The sequence below is a fragment of the Nipponia nippon genome, unplaced genomic scaffold, assembly GCF_047370975.1.
Source record: "Nipponia nippon isolate SJK-2023a ecotype South Korea unplaced genomic scaffold, ASM4737097v1 scaffold_1, whole genome shotgun sequence".
In the NCBI taxonomy this organism is placed as follows: domain Eukaryota; kingdom Metazoa; phylum Chordata; class Aves; order Pelecaniformes; family Threskiornithidae; genus Nipponia; species Nipponia nippon.
The window spans coordinates 98,473,543-98,496,669 of record NW_028262290.1 but is presented as its reverse complement, the minus strand read 5'-3'; the positions used below and the strand labels follow the sequence as shown (position 1 = coordinate 98,496,669).

At 42.6% G+C, this 23,127-nt stretch overlaps 1 protein-coding gene across 5 annotated transcripts in view; it reads left to right on the top strand.

Annotated features, from left to right (window-relative positions):
- JARID2 (jumonji and AT-rich interaction domain containing 2) overlaps positions 1 to 23,127 on the top strand; it is a 228,975-nt gene that overhangs the window by 89,620 nt on the left and 116,228 nt on the right. For 4 of the 5 annotated variants that reach the window (XM_087764224.1, XM_087764215.1, XM_087764233.1 and 1 more), the window contains one exon: positions 9,151 to 9,286. In XM_087764224.1, the coding sequence (XP_087620350.1) occupies positions 9,151 to 9,286 (136 nt within the window). Of the gene's footprint in view, positions 1 to 3,146; positions 3,235 to 9,150; positions 9,287 to 23,127 lie in introns of those variants that run through there. The other variant, XM_087764241.1, reaches the window with a different exon arrangement.

The following is a 23,127-nucleotide window of genomic DNA, read 5'->3' as shown; positions in this document are numbered from 1 at the left end:
GGTCTTATTAGCAGACATTTAAACTGCAGAAAATGCCTTTTATTGGACCGTATTCATATGGTTGCATACTGGAGCTTGAACACCTTATAAAAATATGAACTGCATCAAAATGAAATTAATTAGAAAGAATATATTTGAATTTAATTATCTTGAGCTGCTGAATACTCTGTGCATACTGGGTTTTATGTGTCTATCTGAAGTGTACTTGGTGGAGAGTTTTAATTAGAACTGGAGACAGAGTAAGAATATTTGGAATGTGAAATTTATAAATGGCAGCGATATTCAGCTAGGAGTGCAGAGGTTTTTTGGAGCTCGCTACCATTTCTCGCTTCTCTTTCCCCCTCTTCTTAATAAGCTACTTTTATGTTCAAATTAATACCAGATCCTGAAAAAGAAAAAAATCCTGCTGTGGCTCTCGGTCTTCTGCAGTGTGATCAGAGTTGTCAGATCCACAGCTGCAGGAGATTTTTACCTTTGTGGGTTTAATGGCTCGTACTACTCTGTTCTTTGAAGGTATCATTTAACCATAAAAGTGCAGGGCTGTGGATGGCACAGGACATGTGGCTGCCTTGACTACTGTCTCAGATGTCGGACATGCCAAGACTTAAAGAGCTGATTTGGCAGCTGCCCAGCAGATTTTTATAAAGGCTCAGTTGGTGGCCAGAAACCCAGGCTGTCAGAGTTGTGTTATGCAATAAATTGTTTTTCAGCAGAAGTTTCTAATCCAATTTCAGCTGCAGTTTTTTAGTAGTCTGTAATCAAAGATAAGTATACATTATTTCATGGTGTTTCAGAGAAGTGAAGATGTGCAGCGTGAGCGTCCCCCATCAGGTCAGTTTGTTTTTCTTTTAAGAAGGACTTAGACCTGTTCACCTACATGGGAAATGATGCTTAAATTATCTTGGTTTCTGCCCTGGAGGCATGTGTCTGTATACAGCATACCCTTTCAAAGATAATTCAACATGCCTTTTAGGAGACGTTCCCTTTTTTTGGAGAGAGCACCAAATAAGGAACCTGTTTATCAAATCAGAGCTCTTGCTCAGGCGTAGATTGGCTACAAGTGATGGTCAGACACAAGAGCATACCTTGTCAGGCTGTGACCTACCTGAAATGTTACAGGCCCTGTCCCTTTAACAGGTAAATCCCCTGTATTTTCCCTTTCGCTCCCCTGAAGTAAATTATTCATCGTGCAAAAAGGGGGCATGGTTCGTCTGAATGCAATGAGATATTTGGGGTTTACAATAGTTACATTGAAGCAAAGTGATCTTAATTTCCTGAATACTGTCTGCAATGCCCTCCCTTCCTTATGGTGACTGTCATGGTTTGGTGTCACGATGGGCTTGCATCCCTCCGAGCATGGGTTGCTGCTGATAGGGCCAATCCCACCTTTCTCCCAGCAGTAGCCCCCATATGGCCACGTGGTTAGTAATAAGGGAGCTGATCTGGCTGAAAACGATCGTTTGTCTTCTCTTGGGGTGAGATTTTGACTCTTTGCCCCAGTCAAGCTGGTCAAATGGCCGCATAAGGGCTAGTGCTGGCATTGGGGTTGAGGCAGGTGCAGCCCATGTGGTGGCAGGTGAATTCACTTAAGCTGGTTATGAAAACCGCTCCCCCAGTCTGAATAATTATCTTGTACCGTCACACCTCTTTCTTCCAGCACTCTGCCACCCTTTGCTTTTTGTGGCTTGTTTCTGTGTGCTGCCAGCTCTTGTCAGAGCCCGAAACTCTGGTGCTCTGGTTGCAAAATGGTTGATTAGATTCCTGGTCTGGCCTAAGAAAGTCGTAGCTGTAGAGTCACAGCTATCGGTGGGAGATGGTTCGAGTCAAAGTCCTGCTGTAAGCTGATAAATTAGTAAACTTTAGACCTGGCTTTATTCTGAATTTGTTTGGGTTTAGCCTTTTTTTTTTTTTTTTTTTTTTTTTTTTAAAGTGTTTATCTTGGCAGACCAGCATGGGAAACAGTTGATGTCTTGTAAGCTTTCACTAGTTTCATATTGAGTAGTAGTTTTCTAGAGGTACAGAAACATTGCTGAGGCCTCTGAGTTTATGTAAAAGCAACAATTAACACATGAACCTACTATTTTTAAATATTTCATTATTAGGCCTAAGGTAATGTTAGGAACTATTTTTTTTTTTTTTTTTTTATACCTCTGTTCTGGGAGCCTGTATGAAGACACTAGCGACTTGTGTTTGGAAATTTCGACTGTAACTGTTCTACCCTAATGTATTTTTTGCAAGAGCAGGTTGAAGCTCCCTGGGCTCAAAAGTGCCTGAGGCCTTTAGTGACCCAAAAACCAGAGCGTTTTTCTCCCACGCTGCTCTTAGAAGAATTCGGTCTGAAAGGAGGAAACGCAATCCCCGGTGCAGCAGGAGGCGGCGAACGAGCGCCAGCCAACGGGAGATTGCAGGGGATGAAAGCTGTAGGAGAAGTGCTAAAGCAGGAAGAAGAGAGATTTTTATTTTCCTCCATTATTTCTTCACCATGTTAACATCCGTTCTGCTCGTCAGGAGCTGTAATGTAACGTGAGTTCTTTGGGGAAGTTTTCTGGAAGTACGAGGGAAAAAGTCACTATAATTACCAGATACACTTAAATGATATAACAGAACCATTAATAAAGAAAATTTCCCCTTTCTTCATGTTAGTTAGCACATTTTTAAAACATGACCTATTTTCCTAAACTAGACAGAACAGATTACATTTTCCAGAAGGCATGAGTCACTGTACTATAAAGTCTCCAAGCCATATCAATCTTCATCAACTTAAGCCATTCATGAGGTTTTATTTTTTCTCACTGAATATAAGCAGTTTGTTTTAAATGAGAAACTGCTATATCCTCTCTGGATAGTTAAACTTAATTAAAAGGTTAAATATTAAATAAGTGTGAACTTTCTTCTGAGAGGAGAAGGGAGTGGAAGGACCTTGATAGCAAGCAAAAGACTGCAAGGATATTACTGTGGGTATATATGGGTATATCCAGTTTGCATGATGCCGTGCTTGGCTCTAAGAAGTCCCAGCAGCATGATAGCTGCTAGCTAGAAGGAGCCAAAAATCCTTATTTATATAGCTTCAGTTGAATATATTAGAGTCTGGTTTCAAATCGTTACCCTGGAAATTCGAACTTTTGCTAGGAGTTTCTGCTGAGAAGAGTTTCTGCCGTCTGGTCGTGGAACGGCCTGCTTGCTCCTGCAAGTTACGTAGAGAGGGAGTTTGCGCCAACGATGGGGTTTTCCTCTGTGAGTACGATGTGCGTTCGGGGTGGCGAGAAGGTTGGCGGGACTTTGCGATACAATGGAGACCTCTGCTAATGCAACAAGGGAAGTATGCGTGTTGATACAGCAGTAAGACTTTGCACCTTCTCGTGAGGTTGACGCCGTGCCATATGTATACCGAGCAAGTGGGCTTTGTAAATGAGTAAGCGTGCTAATTGCATTTAGCAGTGGTAACTCGCCCAAGACTGCACAGAAGATCTCTTTCAGCCTCAGAAGGCCTATCTAGGTTTTCTACCAATTTCTCTTAGGTCTAGCTTTTAGAGAAAAACAGGTATAACTGTTTTCCTTTGATAATATACAGCTAAAAGGCAAAAATCTGTTGCAGGTCTTGAATCTAGTAAACAAACATTTCCATTTTGGTCCGTCAGCTGAGAAGTGATTTATATGATCTCTGAAAATGTGTTGTCTGTTTTTCATGCAAAAGACAGATTTTTGTTTTGTTGCTAACTAAACACAGAAAAAAACACCCTTTGAAATAGTTCTCCTTCAAAAATATCCTTGAGGAAAGGGTAGAAGCTTGTGGTTTATTTTTCCCATTGCTTCAAAATGACCTTCTTACATCTGCGGGAAAGACTCTCTGGGGGCTGTTGAACCATGAAAGCATATTCATTTAGGGCACTGGGTGCCACAGTGATTTTAACTGAGCATTGGCTGCAGCACTGGAAAAAAGAAAAAAGAGGGGGTTTGTGTTTTGTTGTTTTGCTTTCTGCAACCTGGCATGAAGAATGGGGTCAGGAGATGCGTGCTTGGGAAAGACCCAAAGAGAGAGCTGGAAACAGGCCAGCCACACTGAGTCATAACACACATGCTTATAAGTATCTTTGTACCTTACAAAGTCCTGACTTTTCAAATAAAACCATCAACTGCTGTTAAAGTATTTACATAAAAGTAAAGCAAATAGCATGGAGTGCTGCATGCATTCTCCCTTGTTCCAGCTCTGTTTTACCCCGTGAACTGTGACTCCTGTTTGCTTAAGGCAAGGCTGGGCCAGGCTGAAGAATGCCGTATCTGGCAATGAATGAACGGAGAAGCTCGAGTCATGCGTACGCGTATGCTTCTGCTGCTTCTCGTGGAGCAAAGCAGCATGCAGCAGCGCTCGCTACTTCAGGCTGACGTTTCATCTACCCAGGAGGCAGCATGAAGCCTGCCTCTCACTTCTGCCTGCTTTGCCTTTTTTATTTTTTTTTTTTATTTTTTTTTCCCCTCCCTCTGGCCCCCCCCAAGGATTTGAGAATAACTTCAGAAATAGGAAGGCTGCATGCAGGCCACAGGTGCAAGCTAGGCAGCAGAACCGCAGTGAACAAGCACCTAAGCTGTAGGTGAATGGTGAAAGGTACAGGTGGTGCACGTTTTGATTTCATTGCAAATATGTACACGTTATATATTGAAGAGCATTATTTATAGATATCTGTATATACTTATTTATGTATGCATTATATATTAATATGTATATATTTGTTTGTACACACATATTAATATATATGTATTATATGTTTAATGTATCGTATATATTTAATGTGCACATAGCAAAAACACACACACACACACACATGTGTATATGTATTTCTTCCCAAATTAGCAGTATGTGGCACTGTAGCCTTTCTGCACACATCACCTCTACAAATGCGGAGCTGAAAGCAAGCTGCCAGCCAGGTAGCATGCAAGAGTTGCTCTGCTATCCCCAGGGTAGCATCCTGTGCAGGAATGTACTGCGTAGGTAAAATTGTGCTCCTCTTCCCCATCCCCTCAGACTGAACTTGCTGAACTGTTGCTCGGCTGCCCTGGTAGGTGAAGTTCAGATATAATTGTACGACATGTGGTTCCCCGAAATGGCATAACAAAGAAGGTGGCATGATTAATTTTTTTTTGCAGTTTATAAGGAAATGATGCAGTTCTGTTTCTTAATTCTGTTCCAGGGCTTCCCTGGTTGTTTGCGTCTGTTACTTTTTTGCTGAGTTTATAAGCTAATCTTGCTGTCAGATTGGGAGGCAGAAATCATTTTGGCTGACCTGCACAGTGAAGGCTGTGGGCTTGTGGTGATGAACCTAGTTTAAGATGTTATTCAGTCCTTTTTTGGGTCTAAGTCAATAATGGACAATCCATTAGTTCCCCATAAGTCGTTTCAATGGCTAATTACTTGCACAGTTGCAGAAATTGTTCTTTAATTTTGTCTTACATTTTTCTGAATTCAAGTTCCAGCTGTTGGATGATATTATGCCCCTCTCTGCCAGCCTCGAGAGCCATCTATTATCAAATTTCTACTCCCTGTGGAAATACTTGAAGGCAGAGATAGAGTCAGTCCCTTTGAGGGTTTTTTGGTGTTTGTTTGTTTGGTGTGTTTTTTGTTTTGTTTGGTCGGTTGGTTTTAAGAAGTTACATAGATTAAATTCCTCAAGGCTTTCACTTGAGGATATTTCTAAATGGTTCTGGGTGTGTGTATGTTGTTTTGCTAAAGTGAGGTAACTCTTCCAGTCGCTGGCCGTGTGAGTGCAGAGCGGGGTGCGCGGCGGCTCTCCCTCCACTGGCGTGACGAGGCAGAGATGATCTGACCCATGTAATTATGGTTAAATGTGTCGGGAGCTGGAGCTGCGTCGCTGGCGCAGCAGCAGCTCAGCTGGGCTCCGAGTCAGCTGCTCTCTGGCTTGCGGCTGCTTTTATGCCGCAGGCTCAGGGGAAGATGCTGTCGACGATTGTGAAACCTTTTTATTGCTCCTGCATATGGAGCCGCGTGAATGCGGGTGTTGGCAGTGGCTTAGCCCCTTATTTTGCTGACCTTGGATAACACAGCGTTGGGGAACTTGAGAACCTTTTCTTCAAGCCGAGTGATGGGTGCAGGGAAAGCCCACAACAGAGCAGCGTAGGCAGGACAGTGGCTGCAGCCTCGGCACAACGGGGCTGGTGGGAGCTCTGGTGCGGAGAGACTCCCCCAATGTGTGTTTCTGTTGACGGCGCTGCTGTTATCAGAGTGGGGGATGAAGCCAATATGGTTCATCTCAAGTTTTACAGCTCCGCGAATGGAGCGTGGTGTGAAATGTTACTGCGTTGCTGCAGGGGTTGCTGGGGGAGGTCTTTGTTCCCGCCTCCTGGGACCCGTCCCTTCGCTGGTGGCACTATGGCCCACGCAGCCCCTGGGGCGCAGGGAAGGCGGGAGCGTCTCCTGCAGCAGGGCTGGAGCCTCCAGCTGGCACCAGGAAGACATCTTGGCGGCCTTGTCCCTCAGAAAATAGGGTGCCGGGTTGCACGCCATCCTTTTGCCTGTCCAGCACGTTGTCTGGGCAGAGGGAGTTGGCTTCAGGCCGTTTGCAGGAATACTTTGAGAGGGTGGCCTAGACCAGAGGCCTCTGGTGTGTGGTGATCATCTCCTTCCCTCCTGCAGGAGAGACTGCAGCCGGCGTGTCCCAGAGCATGGGTTGTACCTGCCAGAGGTCACTTAGCCGCTGCAGTCGGCCGCTCGGTCGGCACATGCTGATTTAAAGATCAATCCTGTCAGCAGGTTTCACCCTGTTGCGACTGAAACAGCGAACGCTGCCATGTGCTCCGTGTGGTGAGCTGTCATGACAAAGTGGGTTTAAGTGGGGATTAATTTCTTAGTGGTTTTTTTTTTTTTTTTTTTTTTTGATGCATTTTTAGCAGGTATAAAAGGGCTGGTGGGATCAGGAACTGATGGGTGTTTTCATCCAACTTCCAGCTCCTCAGGGCTTGCAGGGTCTGGTGGAGGAAGGGGTTTGTTCGTGGCTTCAGGGCAGGCCTGGTGTTTCACAGGAGAGAGGCCTCAGGCTGACAGGGGCTAAGGAAAGCGGCATGTCTCTTTGAGTACAGCTTAGGTCAACTGGGCTCAGTCGTTACATTTGTCTTGTGTATGCCCGGCTTAAAGTATATAAAAATACAGGGTGATGGTTTTGTTGCCTCTTGGTGGGTTTCTGTGTAACTCGTCTGGGCTTCAGAGTCAGAAGCAGTGTGCCTGGCCAGAGGGCTCTTCGTCCTCTTCCTCACGTTTGCCACCCATTATATTAGGAATGCTGGCGAGGAGAGCGAGCGGTGTCTGCAGGCCTCTGTCCATAATACAGATGGGTGCTGGAGGTGTTTACGACTGTTTCCTAACCGAGCACGATTCTCTTGAGGATTTAACAAATAGTTTCTGTGACAAGAGGAATGTGTGACATCCCGTCAGGCCCTCGCCAGTGGGGTTCCTGTCCGGGCTTCCTCTCCATACCTTCCAGTCAGTGGGAATGTAAACGGGGCATCTTTGGGCAAGCTTTGTTAAAGTCGAGCAGGCTGCAGCCCTCCTGTGTTTAGTGTCACTTCTGGTTAGGGGCTGAAGTTGTGTTGGCAGCAAAATGGTGAGCCAGCATTGTTTGTGTAAACCTCTGTTGACAAAATAACTGGATGTACTAGTCCTTTTAAAATGCTTCCCTGGAGATTTTTTTTTTTTTTTTTTTTGTTGCTGTGGGTTACGAAGTTTGCTTTCTTGGCCGGGAGCTGCCTGCGCTCTAAAGCTCCCTGAGCATAGCTCAGCCTTGTTCAAAGTATAGTAGCTTGTCCCTCGTGCAAAATGCACATCCCGCTGCCAAAATGCTGGCTGCTTTCACAACACTAATCGTGTCGTGTCCCGTCCTCTGCTGTCCCATGTGTCCATCCCGTCCCCCCCACCCCCCAGTAATTTGTCATAGAATTTTTTTGAGGGGAGAAATGTTTCTGATCACAATTCATCAGCTGAATGCCAGTATCTCACTAGAGGAGCAAAGAAAAAAGCTATCAATGGTCACCCTGAACTATGCTTTTTTTTTTTTTGACGTTTATGGTGTTGGTCACTTCTTTGACACAGGAGATATGTTTATATTTAACTCTCCTGCCTCCTGGCGTGGAGTGCTGATGGGGCTTTTTGGGGTTTCTAGTGGAGTGTGGCAGTGTGCTGTGGTACCCTTACCTAAATAAGGCCTGCCTAGAAATGTTAATCTTTTTGCTTGGCAGTGATGTAGCCCTTGAGGAATTCAAGGGCAAGAATGCTCAAATAGTGATTTTTAAAGACCCCGAGACAATTATAGGGCTTACGAAAATATGATGATTTACCTGATCTCACTTATGTCTTTATATCAATTTGCTGACTTAATTTATTTGAATGCTAAAGGCTTTAGGGAAATGCTTTTCCAGGCAATTAATCTTTTAACTAAAGCAAGTACTAAATATGACATACACTAGTATTCCTTTTGACAATATAGCATTTGTCTCCTAAAAAGAAAGTAGAAAACATATGCCCCATGGGCCAAATTCCACTTTGCTTTACGCTGAGATAAATTCAGAATAACTTTATTGTTATCAATGTACAACTTCATTGTAACACCGCAATAAATGCAAATCACTAAACCAGAGAAAAAAAAATCCTGAGCCAAGAGGTACAAACCAAGGCCAAAATGGCAACAAGAGAAGTTGGTTCACAAAACTTACCTCTTAAATTTCTGCAACATTCAATTTAGTGTTGTTTTTTTTTTTTTGGTTTGTTGGTTTTTCCCCCCCCCTTCCTCTTAATTATCTGGGAGAGCACTTCCTGGTTGTGATACATTTCTCCATAAGGGATTCATTATGAGGATTTTAACAAATAAGTTTCGCCTCCTGTCTAACACCTGGTACATGGCTACTGCTGTTTGCAGGATAAAGGATTAGAGGGACTAATGATCTGATATGATGATAATAGTTACGTTTCGTTTCTCTGTTATAGCTGGCCGAGTTTAGGTTGCGTTTTGTTACACGGTATTTTTGTTCAGCTTCTCTCTCTTTTATTACAAATAATCTGCGTAGCCCTAGGCTGTTGTGTTTTGTTTGTTTTGTTTTTGTTTCAGATGCATGCAACTAATGTTTCCTTTCCATTTCCTTCTTCTTTAGGATGACAGCGATGGGATTCCCTGGTCAGAGGAGAGGGTGGTGCGGAAGGTCCTTTATTTATCTCTGAAGGAGTTCAAGAACGCACAGAAGCGGCAGCACGGCGATGGCATTACCGGGAGCCTCAAGGCAGTGAACGGTGAGCTGCCTCTGCGGTACTGTACTGCTGGAAGGACTCAGTCCTTTTTAACACTGTTCTTCTGCTGTAGCGAGGAAGGAGACCAGTGCACCGTCTGGCATGCACTGTGCCCTTGTGATCTGTGCAGAAAAACTTGTTTCTGAAGTGCTTAAAATGCCCGGTTTGAACAATCCATATGTTTCAGTTTCTGGTGAACCGATTGAGATGGGGATCAGGGTGGAGGGTAGGTGTCAGGCAGGAGGACAGGGCCAGGCTGCTGTTTGGTAGAGAAGGAAGCTCCTCTGATCAGTCTGCTACCTGACTTGCTGAGTATGTCGGTAGAGAAGGTATCCATTTAAAGGTGACTGGCTTCATTTATCTTGGGAAAGGACAGCTGAACAGAACTTACAAATTCTATGTCATTCAGATGCAAGAAACTGGATAACCAGTATCTGTAACTCTGGAGCGATCTCAGTCCACGCTGTCTATTGTCCAGAGGTGAAAATAGCACAGGACCTACATAAAAAGATTCAGGGAACAAACACTGGGATGTTGGACTCCCCTAGTTTAGCAGTTCACAGAGCAGTCGTTTAAAGGTTTTAAAAGGAGATGTAGACAAACCAAGATGACAGGGGCTTGAAAGAAGTTTAATTTTATTTATTTAATCCTTTGACCAATTATTATCTGTCGTCGTGTCTGGCCCCCCCCTTCCCTTACAGCTTGCTTAAAAAAGCCATGATGTCCTGAGAGGTGAATATAAAGTGTGTCTCTTTCAGATTCACTCCCTGACACAGAACCCTTTCTTGAAAAGGCTTTGTCATGCTGGCTTGAGCCTTGAAAGTGATGACTAGCAGGATTCAGATTTCTGGGCAGGCTTACGGTTTTCTCTTCACTCACAAGAGCTTATTTGTTTCTGTATGGAGGTTTATGGCAGTTCCTTTTAGGCATGTGCATAACTATACATGTGCTAATGCATTAAAGCAGCAGCTGGGTGCTTACTTGGTCGGTTATTCATATTTATATGTAGCTTGTGTTTTTGACACGGTGAGTCAAATTTCACTGCGTTTTCACTGAGTGTTATTGCCGACAGGGCAAAAACCTAGGGGAATGGCTGGATAACTACAGGCAGTGTGATAAAGTTACTGTGTTGCATAAGCAATTGCGAACTCCTTAATGTGATTAAAGAAGACCTCAGACTTCTGAGTTCAGTAATAATATCAAATACTGATTTGATGGGAAGGGGCATCTAGCTTTAGCAGCAAGCCATTAATAAGCTTGGAGGTGTACACAAAACAGCGCTGGCTTTTTTCCCTCCAACACCTCTGCATCATTGATCTTCTGTCAAACACAATTTCTCTTGGAAAGTTTCTTATTCCGTTGTGGGGGTTTTGTTTAGTCAAAGGAAAAAAGTCTAAAGGCGTGAAGCACAGTAATTGTGTGTTAGGAGGCTTTGATGGTGTGCCAGGTTACAGGATGACTGAGGTTTTTATGGTGTCTAGTTTCTCCAAAGGCAGCTTAGATGAAAAGTGAGTTGGCTGGGAACGCTGTGTCGATGCAGGTACCAGACATGGAGTATGCCACCGGCTTCCTCTGGCAGCGGCACGGCTCGTGTCTTCAGAGCTTGCCTCTCGCATTCAGAATTGTAGCATTCGGTGCTTTTTCTCCTTCACAGAAGTAGGTGATCAGTTCTTTGGGAGGTTTGTGTTGTTTGGCTTTTTTTGTTGTTTGTTGTTGTGGTTTTTGTGTTTTTGTTTGTTTGGTTGGTTTTTTTGAGCCAGAATGATACTCTGTGTTACTCTTGCTGTTTGCTAAATGATTCTTTAAATGCCCTGTCTTAGCACTGCTCTATTTCAACATCACTGTCCAAAAGCTTTTTTTATCCACTGACACTTGGAAGAATGTTTCATTATACAGAGAAAAAAGATTTGCAAAAGGAAGGATTGATATTGTGTGGTGACATTAAGAAAATCTATTTAAATATACAATTTGTTCATTTGTTCTTCTAAAAAAAAAGTAGCCATGTATTTTCAAATCCACAGGTCTCTGTGGACTGAGGAAAAAGCAGGTCATCTTAAGAAATTATCGAGCTATTCTGATTTTAGAGAAATGTAATATTTTAAGAGTGAGCCTTAGATCCATGATTTCATATTGTTGGAGTAAAAAAATATTTCCTTGCATATGTCCTTTGTTCCAACATGCGGGCCACAACCAGTGTTTCTTGCATGTTACTCCAAAAGGTAGCATGCAGTTAAATATAGTTTTATGTGAGCGATCCCTTTATTAATATTCAGCACCCATAGCTCTCGAGGAGGGAGGTGGGGGGAATCTAGCTGAAATAATTTGAAGTAAGATGTGTTCAGTGCCTCTGTAAAGCTGGGCTCCCCTGGCTTGAATTCTGGTTAGGGTGCTTTGCCTTGCAAAGATAAAGGAAAGTGTAGGGTTTGTGCTGCACACAACTCTTTCCTTCAGCTGTTGAAAATCGAATAGGTCACCATCCAGTACCTGGCAAATTTAAGCATTTCCAGGAGTGGGAAGGCAGGATCTGAGCGGGGTCTCATGTACGTCTGAGAGCTCAGGGGATCGCGAACAACTAGGTAGCAGAATTTGATCTTGGTTCCACTGTCTGTAGTGCAGAGAGAGTTGTTTTTGTTTTATAACTGTTATCCCTTAAATTTATTTATTTATAGACTTGCAACCTGTAATTTATTTCAGTAGAAAGTACGTACTTTTGGCAATAGAGGGAGGTAAAATACGCACCAGCCCCTTGCATCTGGTGTCTTTAAGAAGTTTTTATGGATTTGAAGTGGCTGAAGGTGCATAAACATGCTACAAAAGGTGCTTTGCCCAGCTACAGCTAAACTTGTACAAAAATGGTTGTCATTGGTATTTCAGCTGGTGAGTACAGTAGTATTGTTAATGATTTGGTAGCTGGAATAATGGTGCCTCTTTAACTGATAGCGTGAAAAGCAAGTTAATTTTAAATGTGAGAGATGAACCCATTAACAGGAGTCTTTTCTGTAGTAAAGTTTCTGCAAGCTCTAAGATGTCCTGATGGTGGCTCAGAGACAATTAACTTCAATGCCTCTCTGAATAATAAAAGAAAAATAAAATGTAAAATAAATAAAAGTTCAAATTGCTTTTGTAGATTCTATGTATTATAATACCTTGGTTGACTCCGCCTCACTATTAAAGATATTTGTTATGCTGAAAACAATCCTGCCATTTTCAGTTTGTGGCTGAAACCCTGTTACTTAGGTGGTTCTGATTAAAGTAGTGGGTTTTTGTTTGGGGGTGGTGGTGTGTTTGGAGGTCCCCTTACTCCTACCTTTTTTATATCTCCTTTTCACCTGATAATTTTTGCTTCCATGTTTTTGCTGCCAGTTATTTTTCATCCTAACTGTTTTTCTGCTTTCTTTACTCTTATTTCCACCACCCCACCCCCCAGCTAGAAGGATTTCAGAGAAAGGCGAGCGGGTGTATTATTGCTGTTGTATCAGTGGATATATTGCATGTGTATTTATGTTGACTCTAGATATTTGCAGAGTACAGAATGACACCCTACAGTATGCTTTTGTTTGCTCTGTGTTCCTCTCCAGCACGTGGGAATATAAAATCTGAAGGAAGTGCTGCTGCAGGTTGTCAAGAAACCCTCTGCAGCCCTAAATGGGATACTGGAACTCTGATTATGGAAACAAGGTCGTGCGCTGGAAAACCCAGAGGGACCTCTTTAGTGATTTTGATTACTGCTGCCTGTCATTTGCGTTAGGATTTTAAGAATAGGGATTGGTGTTTGGAATAGTGATACCAGTTTTCAGAGATCCTCATCTAAAAGGAAAACTAATTCCCTTGGGAAATTGTTTTCTTCTTCTGTAGCTTAGACTGTGAGATAAGGCTGTAAAAAAGGCAACGAAAGATGTAATTATTGCTTGCGTTCTGTTTACGGGAATAAATCCAGTACCCTCAAAAGAGTACATCATAAAGCAAATTTTTATGACATAAGATTTTAAATTCTATTTTTCAAAACTTGTGATAAACAAGAAATTTGTGATACAGAAGTACTAGTGTTTCATAAATGGAAGAAGTACCAAAGTTTGCTTGGTTTTTTTTAAGGTGGTTAGTTAATCTACACAGTTGACAAACCAGATGCTAGAATTATTCAAGCAGATAGTGCGTTTTCACCAGCTATACTTTGTCCTAGAAGGGTGTCATGGCAATTTCCAAACATGCCAGCTAGGTTAAGCTTGTGGCAAATGTGATCTAGTTGGGAAATCAAATGGAATGCTTTGGTTCAAGGCAGAATTTGGAATTCTTGCTCATTTGGTAAATAGAGATGAGTAAAAATATGTATTTTTGCTATTCTGAGAGATTTCACATTACATTTAGGGTTATTAAAGTCATTTATTAATTTTACGTGTGTTCTTTAAACAGAGAGGGAGCAATGTCAGCACTTTGATGAAGGTAGTGCTCGGTCCACGGATGGCTGTGGTGCCCCTTCCTCCCTTGTGCTGGTCTGCTCCTGCTCTCAGCCATTTCTGCACAAAAGCTAACAAGACGTTTGGCAGGCCATGTCGAAACGAAGGTGCCCAGTGGTAGCATGGCGTGGGGCTTGGTTCATCGGACTCCAGCTTGTTGGTGAAACCTCTTTTCCCTGACCACGTGGATTGTACCCCAGGCATGGCATAAAAATTGCGACAGACATGATAGAAATGCCTTAATACAGCTAAGCCGGGTGCTTCAGCTCAGTGCCATGCATTCTTTGCCAAAAGCCAACTACGTGGGGATGGCAGCAGCTGCCAGCAGGGTAACCACGTCTTCTCTGGGCTGAGGCCATGTCTCTTCTCTTCTCTTCCCACTTGCGCAGATGAAAACACAGCAGCCTTCAGGGAAGTGCTGTTGTCTCAGCTGCGCCCCTCTGTGCACAGAGTGGCGTGCGCGGCCTCCTTCCCTGGACCACCACCCAGCCTTTAATTTTGAACAAGAAAGTAGCCCTCTTCATTCACTACGATAGTTCAAATATACTGGTAACTTCATCTCTTTTATTTCTGAAGGCTGCAATTAAATACTGGAAGAAGGTTTTATGCTAACGTTTGTCTAGGGAGCTTTTCACTCCCATCAGTGATGTGAAATTGCATTTGTTGACAGTGGGTAATGTCTGTCTGTCTCCTAAGCTTTAGCAGAAGATTGTAAGTATGCCAAGGACCCTTGTCTGTGTAAGTGGATTTTTAAAATGCATTTACAGAAACAGAAATACCTCTTTCAACTTTGCAGTATTTCCCCTTTACATTCACAGTAAACAGCCTTTTTGGCTAGTTTTAAACTGTGATTAAATATAGATGTTTTCAACTAAAAGGTTCAGAAAATAAGCATTTGAGCAGATCTGTCATGGCACTCAACATCACTTTCACTTTGGTGCTTGCTGTCAAGTGAATTTAAAGATTAACAAATAAATAACAGGATGTTGGGGTTGGGCACCATTGAAAATTTCCAAATCTCTTTTCCTTTCTTTGTTTTGTAGAACAGAATTCATTTTTGAGCCTGCCAGGGCCTTGCTTGTTCATCAGCTGACACAGGCTCGTTTTGCATTTTCCATCATCACCACTTATAAAAATTCTGCAGGCCAAATTGCGCCCTCAGTGATCTCTACCCAATTCGATTATGTCCGAATTGTGCTCCTGTCTTAATACAGTTTCAGTGTTCGGCAAGACTACCAGAAAATTTTCTCTTACAGAACAGCCATTGTCCTTTTTCTCTCAAACGTAACAGAGGTGGATATTTTTTTAACCAGGGAAACAGAGAAATTATGTAATTAATTTTCTTAAAACTTCATTTCATGGCTATCTAAAAAGTGTTGCTATTGCACCTCAGTGCATTTCTAGTCAAAGTAATTCTAAAAATAATCTTGCCTCCCTGCATATTGCTAATTGTAGGTAATGGAAAATGAAAACGGCAATGAACAATCTGCAGAGGTGCGTGCATAATCTGTAGGAGACTGAGTTATTGTAGGTCTAAAATAGATAAGGTAAGGAAAAGTAAGAAAGAGTTCAGCAGTGGCTGAGGAGTCTGGTCCCCCTCCTTTCGCCTCCTGTCTTGTGCTGGCTCTGCCATTTGTCTGCCTGGGCAGTGCAGCCAGTTCAGCGTGCTAAAGTGGCAGAAAACTAGCCCAGAAAAATGATTTAAAGAAATAATTTTCTACTAGTTTAATGAACTACACAGGCTCATCAAGAGGTCGGATGAGCAGTGAGTGCTCATTTGGTGGAAATGAGGGGCCAGAGTACCTTGACTGAAAGCTGGAGGAGGAGACGACCGGACTTGCCCCGTTTGATAGCAGCAAGCTGCTCGGTTGGCCCAGTCATCTTGTCTAACCACAGCCTTAGGATTGGCGCAGTCGTCTCGTCTAACCACAGCCTCAGATGCTAGAAGGGACAACAGTTGCCAGAAATAGGAGCAAAAAAAGATGCAGCTTAAAAATTTGTTGAAAAGTGCTTCACAAATATAGATGTTAGATTTACGTATTTCTTAAAAAAAAAAAAACCAAAAAAACAGTAACAAAACAAAAACCCAACAAAACAAAAAAACACCACTGATGTAGTGGTGAAAGTCATCGCATAGACTGTCCATGAAACAAAACTTTGCCTTAACCCCAGTAGGGGACAACAACTTTGTTTTCCTTGACTCAGGGTCATTCTGCATAGCTGCTGCTTTGGATTTATTGTTTGTGTCAGCAGTCCGGGGAGCACCCTTGAGTTCAGACAAGCAAACTGCTTCATTCTGTATTTGTCAGCCATAAAATTGCCAGCGAGCCTAAAGTTGCGCCCTGGCATCTTTTTGGCTGGCCTGTACCGCCAAAAGGAGGGTGGTGGTTTTACGTCGTAGGATTGCTAGCTCTGTCAAAAAATTGTACCTTTTGTCAATTTTAGTTTGCTTATTTTAGGAATGAGAGTAAGACGTAACTTAGGCAAAGCTGCTTTTTTTGACTGTAATATTCAGTGAGAATCCAAAGCGGTGCATCTAACTTGACTGTTTCTTTGGTTGGCAGATAAAGAAGTTTAAATTTAATTAATAATTATCTTTTTAATGACTAGATTTTTATTGGAATGTTAAAAACGAGAGAGATCTGCTTAGAGTATTGTCCTTCAAACTGACAGGTTGGGGTGGATGAAGTTCATGCCGGTGATCTGCGGAGATGAGTGGCGGTTGGTGCTGGTCACTCTCTCCAGCTGTTGAGTTGTGTTAAGAGGAGGTAAAGAGATAACTTGTGGTTTACATAGCTGCTTAATTTTGTTTTGATTTCTGTTAAACGTGGTGTAAATGATGGAGTTCCACAGCATGATTTGTCTGGTGGATCATGCTGTCGAAAGGGATGGAAAACTTGCACAAAGTGCAGACACAAAGTGGAGATGAAGGCAGCAAGCCAGCAGCATGCTCAGCAAAAGAGAGCACAATGTTCTCTCTTAAAGAGCAATAGTTCTCAGAAGGCATGGGAGGGGGAGAAAGGTACTCTACCTCTTTCTGTCTGTCTGATGCCCGATGCTTCTCATCATTATTATTTTAGTGTTTAGTAAAATGTTCTACTGAAGACCAAAGGTCTGCAGGTTGGAATACGTAGCTGCCGTTGTAAAGAAGGTTTAAATTTCAGTACTCCTGTTGTTCCCCCATTGCCCATGATTGGCAGAAGGAAACTGTGCATTAAATAACTAGTGTTTTTTAATTTGAAAGACAGACAATAAGGGATATAACCAGAAAAGCAGCAGGGAAAGAAAAAGTCAGTCATTGAAATAGTATACTCTATTAAGAAAATAGGAATGCAACAGGAAATAAAATCAGTGTAACAAGTAAAAGCAGAGAGAAGTTTGTTATACACACATACAGTGTAATAGTTTACTGTAGTCAGTCCTAGGGAACTGTATTTTCTGAAACTGTCTGTGCTTAGCTTTGAATAAGGCTTCCGCTCATTATTTTTACGCTATAGCTTTGAGCTGTTAGTGCAAGACTGTATTTTGTGGAGCACTTTCAGAGTATTAAGAGAGAACGCATTTTCAGTCTTCAAGGGCCTGTCTTGTGTCTTACAACCTCCGCAGCAGTTTTACCTTGACATGGGGGACGTTTTAGAAATGGCTTGCTGTTTGAAAGAGTGGAAAGAGTTTGAGAACTACTCAGTCCAGCAGGACATTCTTAAGGCCATTAGGCTGTGTTTAATCAGAGCAGATGTCATGTGCTGGTAACCTTATCGTACCAACCCTGGCAGTAAAGTGTTGTAAAAGAAAAAGTAGAGGTTAGTGACAGATGGCTGTAACTGCTGATGGGCACAGTAGTCACTTCTGCAAGTTGCCTGACACCAGTGCACCTTACTCTTCACCTCAAATACCTTCCATTACCTGTGTTCCTAGGCTTTGACTTGTTAAGCGTACGAGTTGCCAATCGCAATGGATCTGGGGATCCTTGTGGTGACATGGAGTAAACCGAAAATGTCGGTAGATTGGTATTGTGTTATTTTTAGGTGTCATTAACCCACATTTGAAGGTAGAATTTCTGCTGTGAAAAGCAAGAAAATCAGTCACCTTTTTGAGCAACAACACTCTTCAGGTATTAGTCACGTTCATTTCATGGCTCATAACAGCCTGGGACATCGGTCCATGCTCTGAGCTCATGCCTCCACGTTTCACTTTGGTTTCTGTGGGATCTTTTTGATTTAAAATCTCCAAGAAACTCTTGTGAAATAACTGCTGTCTTTCGATAACTGATGATGATGAGAGGTTCATCACATAGCAGATACTTCCCAGCGCTTGTGGGTGAATGTTTTCCGGAAAATAAATATAGCTTAGCATGTATACTGTTAAGTCATAGCAGATTGCTCTGCATCGTAATAAATGTGCATGCATTTTTGAATCCTTTTTGTGTGTCTGACTAGCACAGATATATTACATGCAGTTAATGTGATGTTGTATCCAGAATTAGATGAATACATGTTTTCAATAACCTGCCTTTGATGTCCTTTATTTCCCAATTTAAATGAATTTAATACTGTGAAGGGGGTGTCCAGTCAAAGGTGTAGATGTAGAAGCCTTGTGCTTAAGGCAACAGGAGATGATGGTGACAAGCTTGACTCTCAAGTGTTTTTCTGGTACATCTGAAGGAGTTTCCAGCTCTGAGAGCTAAAGGCTGCTGAATTTCTGCCTTTTTCCATCCTGTTTTCTCCCCTCACAAGCCTGTTAGTGAGCATTGCAATTGCAGTCGGGACTGTGTGATGTTTCGGATCTGTCCACTAAGAGGCTAACTCATTCCAGATAAGCCTTGAACAGACAACATTCATTTTTTACTTTGCTCAGAATTTCCTGTGCTTTGTTCTGCATCTGTTTGTGAAGGACTGCGTTATCTTTGAAAGCCTTCATCTTGTTTTCTTTATTCAAGCTATACGCTAAAATGGAAAAAGGGAAGAGCTGGAAGGAGCCCAGCTGGGGCAATCTGCCAAGCATCCCACAGAGGGATGGAGCTGGCAAACTCCTGAAACCTCTTCAGCTGACCTCTGGAGCAATTTGGGAAGCCAGGAGATAAGCCACTTTTCCTGCAAAGATTTGGCCTCGGCCAGCCGTTCTGAGTAATGCCCAAAGACCGCACCAGCATTTAATTGCATTTTTCTCCTCCTTCGCTCACCCCTCACTTAGCTTCAGTAGTGGCTGACCTTAAAAATATTTCAGTTTAGCCTCTTCCTAGTCTTTGTGTGTGTGTGTGTGTTAACAGATGTGTTAGTGGTAAATCACACCTTGACACGCTCTGTTTCAGCCAGGTTGCCTCAAAAGCAGGTTCTTCCTAAAACACCTCCCTCAGACAGTGGTTGTCTCCTCTGGTGCTGTGAAAGGTGAAAGCATTTCATGGCCAACTGTTTTTAAAGATGCTCTGTTTACTGTGGCTGCAAAGCACCCCAGTGGTTTTATGTCACGCCTGCTGTGTATGTGGAGAGATTGAAAGAAGCTTAAAAGTGATGAAAATGGCACAGAGGGAGTACAGTTTTTACCTTTCTTCACAACGTGGGAATTTTCTTTCTGCTTCAGGGCAGAAATGGTGTCGCGATGTTAGCAAAAGGGTGCTAGAGCAATGGTAGAAGCATGTCCTCTCGTACAGGACATGGAGAAAAGGCATCTGGGTTGTACTGAAGCATACAGATGCAGGTGTATTGGATGGAGAGGGCTGAAGAGGAATTTCATCCCCTTCTGTTTTTTCCTGACCCCTGCTCTCTTGCTGTGATGTTGGGATCTCGTTTCAGAGCCTTGGGCTCTCTCTCACCTTATGGCTCTGTATGCCAGAAGGTAGCAGTAGGGTTGTGCAGAGCCTCAGAACTGAGTCATCACACAGGAGTGGGCTGGGGTTGGGGAGAGGCATATTCCTGTTACGTAGTCTGCGTGGAGGGCTCGATTCCCCTTCCCTCCTGTTGGTTCCTGTGGTGTGTCTGTCATGCTGTTTCTCTTCCAAGGAGAAGAGTCCCAACACTTCTTTGAAGTGACAATCTCCTTGGCAGGACAGTAAGCAAAGAACTTTTATCGTTTTCCCAACATAATAAAATCTGGTACTTTCTACAGTAGTTGTTTTGCCTCTTTACATCTCAGGAGGTCAGCAACAATTACCTCCAGGTGGAAGCCATGAATAAGGAATAGAAGTTACCAGAATGTGGCTTGAATTCCAAATCTTCTTGAAACATAGTTGTCACTACTCTTCTCCCCGCTCCCCAAAATCAATTGAAGATGGTCTTTTGTGCAGCAACGAGGTCTGTGGTTAGGGACTACTTGTCAAGTTTTATTTAGGTGGAAACCTGTCCCAGAAGCTTTACCTCAACTCATTGTCCTGCAGGGATGAACTTCAAATGCCAGTTTACGTTTGCCCGAAAATGACCTTCTCTAATTGGAATGGACAAGGCTGTCTTAGCTAAGTAGATAAACACAGCCCATTTCCAATTGTAGATTTAAATGCACTGTTTCATAGATTACCTTCACACAGTATGGCGGTGTCCTTGAATATTTAAAGTCTCATTAACAAGACACCAGAATTCTTCAATTCTTCAAGTAAGAGTTCTTTGTGAAAGAGAGGTTTTTGAGCCATGAGCTGACGTTGATCTCTCCTAGGCTGGAAGAAGACTGTTTGGTACAAAGTCCCCTTTATGCCAGCATGGAAGGCACTCCAATAAAAGTGGCATGCAAAGTCTTGAAGGTCGATTAACATCCAGAGCATAACACAGGGTTATATACAAATACTCTGCTCATAAAGTAGAATAAGTGGGCTGTTAGTTAAGGCATTGCTTAGCGCAGAAAACCACCTTTCTTTCTGTTATGGATCTAGGCGTCTGCCATTAACAGACTGAAAAGCAGACTTTTTTAAGAATAGTTCACTGATTGGAAAAGGGAGTTTAAGATACTGTCTGTAAACTTGAATATTGGGGTTTATGGGGAAAGACGGTTTTGCTGTCCTTCAATTTCCCTGGTGTAGTTGGATGTTGATATGGTGCTGGATTACCATCTGGCTGGATCAAAATTATAACTGCTAAGTAAATTTCTATTTAAAGCTTCTCAAATAATCTTGGACTCGGTGGGGATAGTCTTACGAAAACTAAATTTGCAAGAAAACTTGGAAAGGAACAGACTCTGCTGAGAAAGACAGACTGGTCTTCAGTTTGTGCTTTCCTACTTCCAGGAGAAATTCTGCCAGTACAGACGAAGGACTCGGAAACTTTACCAGGGTTTTAGGAAAATAGCTTTCAGCTTTTGTCCAGTGACTGCTTTTCCTCCTGACCTAGGTTGACCAGGTTCTTCTTCAGGCAACAGGAGCCAGAAAGTAGACTGAAGGAGACGGTGTTTTCCATGTCGGCTTTGTTTCCCTTTACTGAGGTTGAAAGCAATGGAGAAGTACTGTTTTGGTGTCCTCTTGTCACAAGACTTCAGCTTGTGATTTGTTTTTGTTTTCTCCAAAAATGAATGCTATTCTGCAGCTTGATGGAAGAAGTTAAGGAAAGGCGTGCACTCCTCAGCCCCAAGGTTTGGGAGCAGGTGGTAGTGCCAAGTTCAGCTAGAAGGATTTGGGGAATTCTTCTAGTGTGAAGAGGGGGAAGGTGCCCTCTATAAGGGGCAGGTTTTGTCCCGATGTGGCCTGTTAGGAGCAGGATATTTTGGAAGGCAACGCCTACTTTCGTAGGGAACGTCCTGCTCTAACCCAGGTGGGGCCATGCCAAATGAAAATATGACTTCAGAGGAATTAATCTGCTAATGTGTAAGAAACTTCTGCTGATTATGTCAAAACCATGCCTGTTTTTCCCCCAGAAGCTTATAGCTTGACTGAACCAAGGTACCGTTTTGAGGAGGAAACTGGGTATGGCCCTTCTGATTGAGACCCTGACACAGAGTTCGTGCCTTAGTCAATGACAGGATTTCATCGCAGGAGCTCACACATCCATCGGAGACCTTAAAGACCTATGCTGGCCTAGTATTTAGTCAAAAACTACAGTGAAAAACAAAGGGAAAGTTGCTGGAACCTCGTGGATTGCAGAGCTTCCCGCGATGCATGTTTTTCCCCTCAAAATTCACTCAAGTACAATCTATGTTTAAGACTACACAAGCTACAGTTTTACTTTACATACTAACCAGTGATGTGCAGGTGTTGCTGAACGCATTTTGGTCCACCTGTAAAAAGAGACCATCTCAAACCTGTGTAGGTCCCTGAAACACTGACATGTGGGTTCCTTCCGAATTGCAGAGAAGCTGCTCCGAGTCCAAATCTAGCTGCGTCTGCTGCCAGTGCCTGTCGTGAGGGATATTACTATTTATACCGCTTTCTGTCTGTGAGATGTAGGTCAGGATTTTTAGCTTATGATTGCTCGTGGGACAAATAATTCTCAGATACTTCCATGTTAATACATGCAGAATTAGGAGTACTCCCTCTCTTTCTGTTTGCCTACACTCTTCATTTTCTGTCATCGTCCTTTTTCCTCCCTTTTAATTGGAAGGAGGAAAATGTGTTTTCCTGTTTCTCCATGTACATTCCCTCTCCAGCTACTTGTGTTTTTCATTCTATCTTTGTCCTCTTATTTTCTGTGCTCCCTTCGAAGCGGGAGGATCTGTTCCTGTGCCGTGCCGTGCCGTGAGGACAACTCCAGGCTGCGTGCTGCAGGCTCAGTGTTACAGCCGTGGAGATCATAGATTTCTTTCCTTTTTTTTTTTTTTCTTTTTTTTTTTTTTTTTTCCCTTCCTTCTTCTTTCCCTCACCCACCTCCTCCCACAAACTCCTGGGCCATCCAGCCTAATGTGAGAGCAGATTGGCCTTAGTATTTGGAGAAAAGATCTATAATAAGCACTGGGGACATGCTGGTAAAAAGCTTCAGCATGGTATACCAGCTCAGTTGGACTACTGACTGTACATTAATTCTCTAACTTATAATTAGCTATATTAAATTCCAGTTTTCTGAAAGGAACCATTATCAAATAACACTCTGTTTGAAATCTCAAAGAAACATAAGGAATGAAAGCTTAGTCCTCTTATGCTTTCATCTTTCAGAAGCAATCCCTATCTCAACATCTTGACCTACATTTTCTTTTTACCCTCTCCAAGAAACATTGTGTGGATTTAATGTCTCAGAAGGGAGGTAAGGATTTTTTTCTATGCATGTGTGTGTGTTGACATATAAAGTTTGGGGAAAACAATGAGGCCTTCATGTCCCCAGTGACTTTTTTTTTTTAACTTGAAAGTGTTTTCCATAATATCTCTGAGGCAGATTTTAAGTTCAGAAAGAAATTAAATGTAAAAAGTCCACCCCATTCCTTTACAAGTGGTCCACTTTTATCTACCTAGCTTCTGCCAAAGCCTTTCCTGATTCTACATACCAG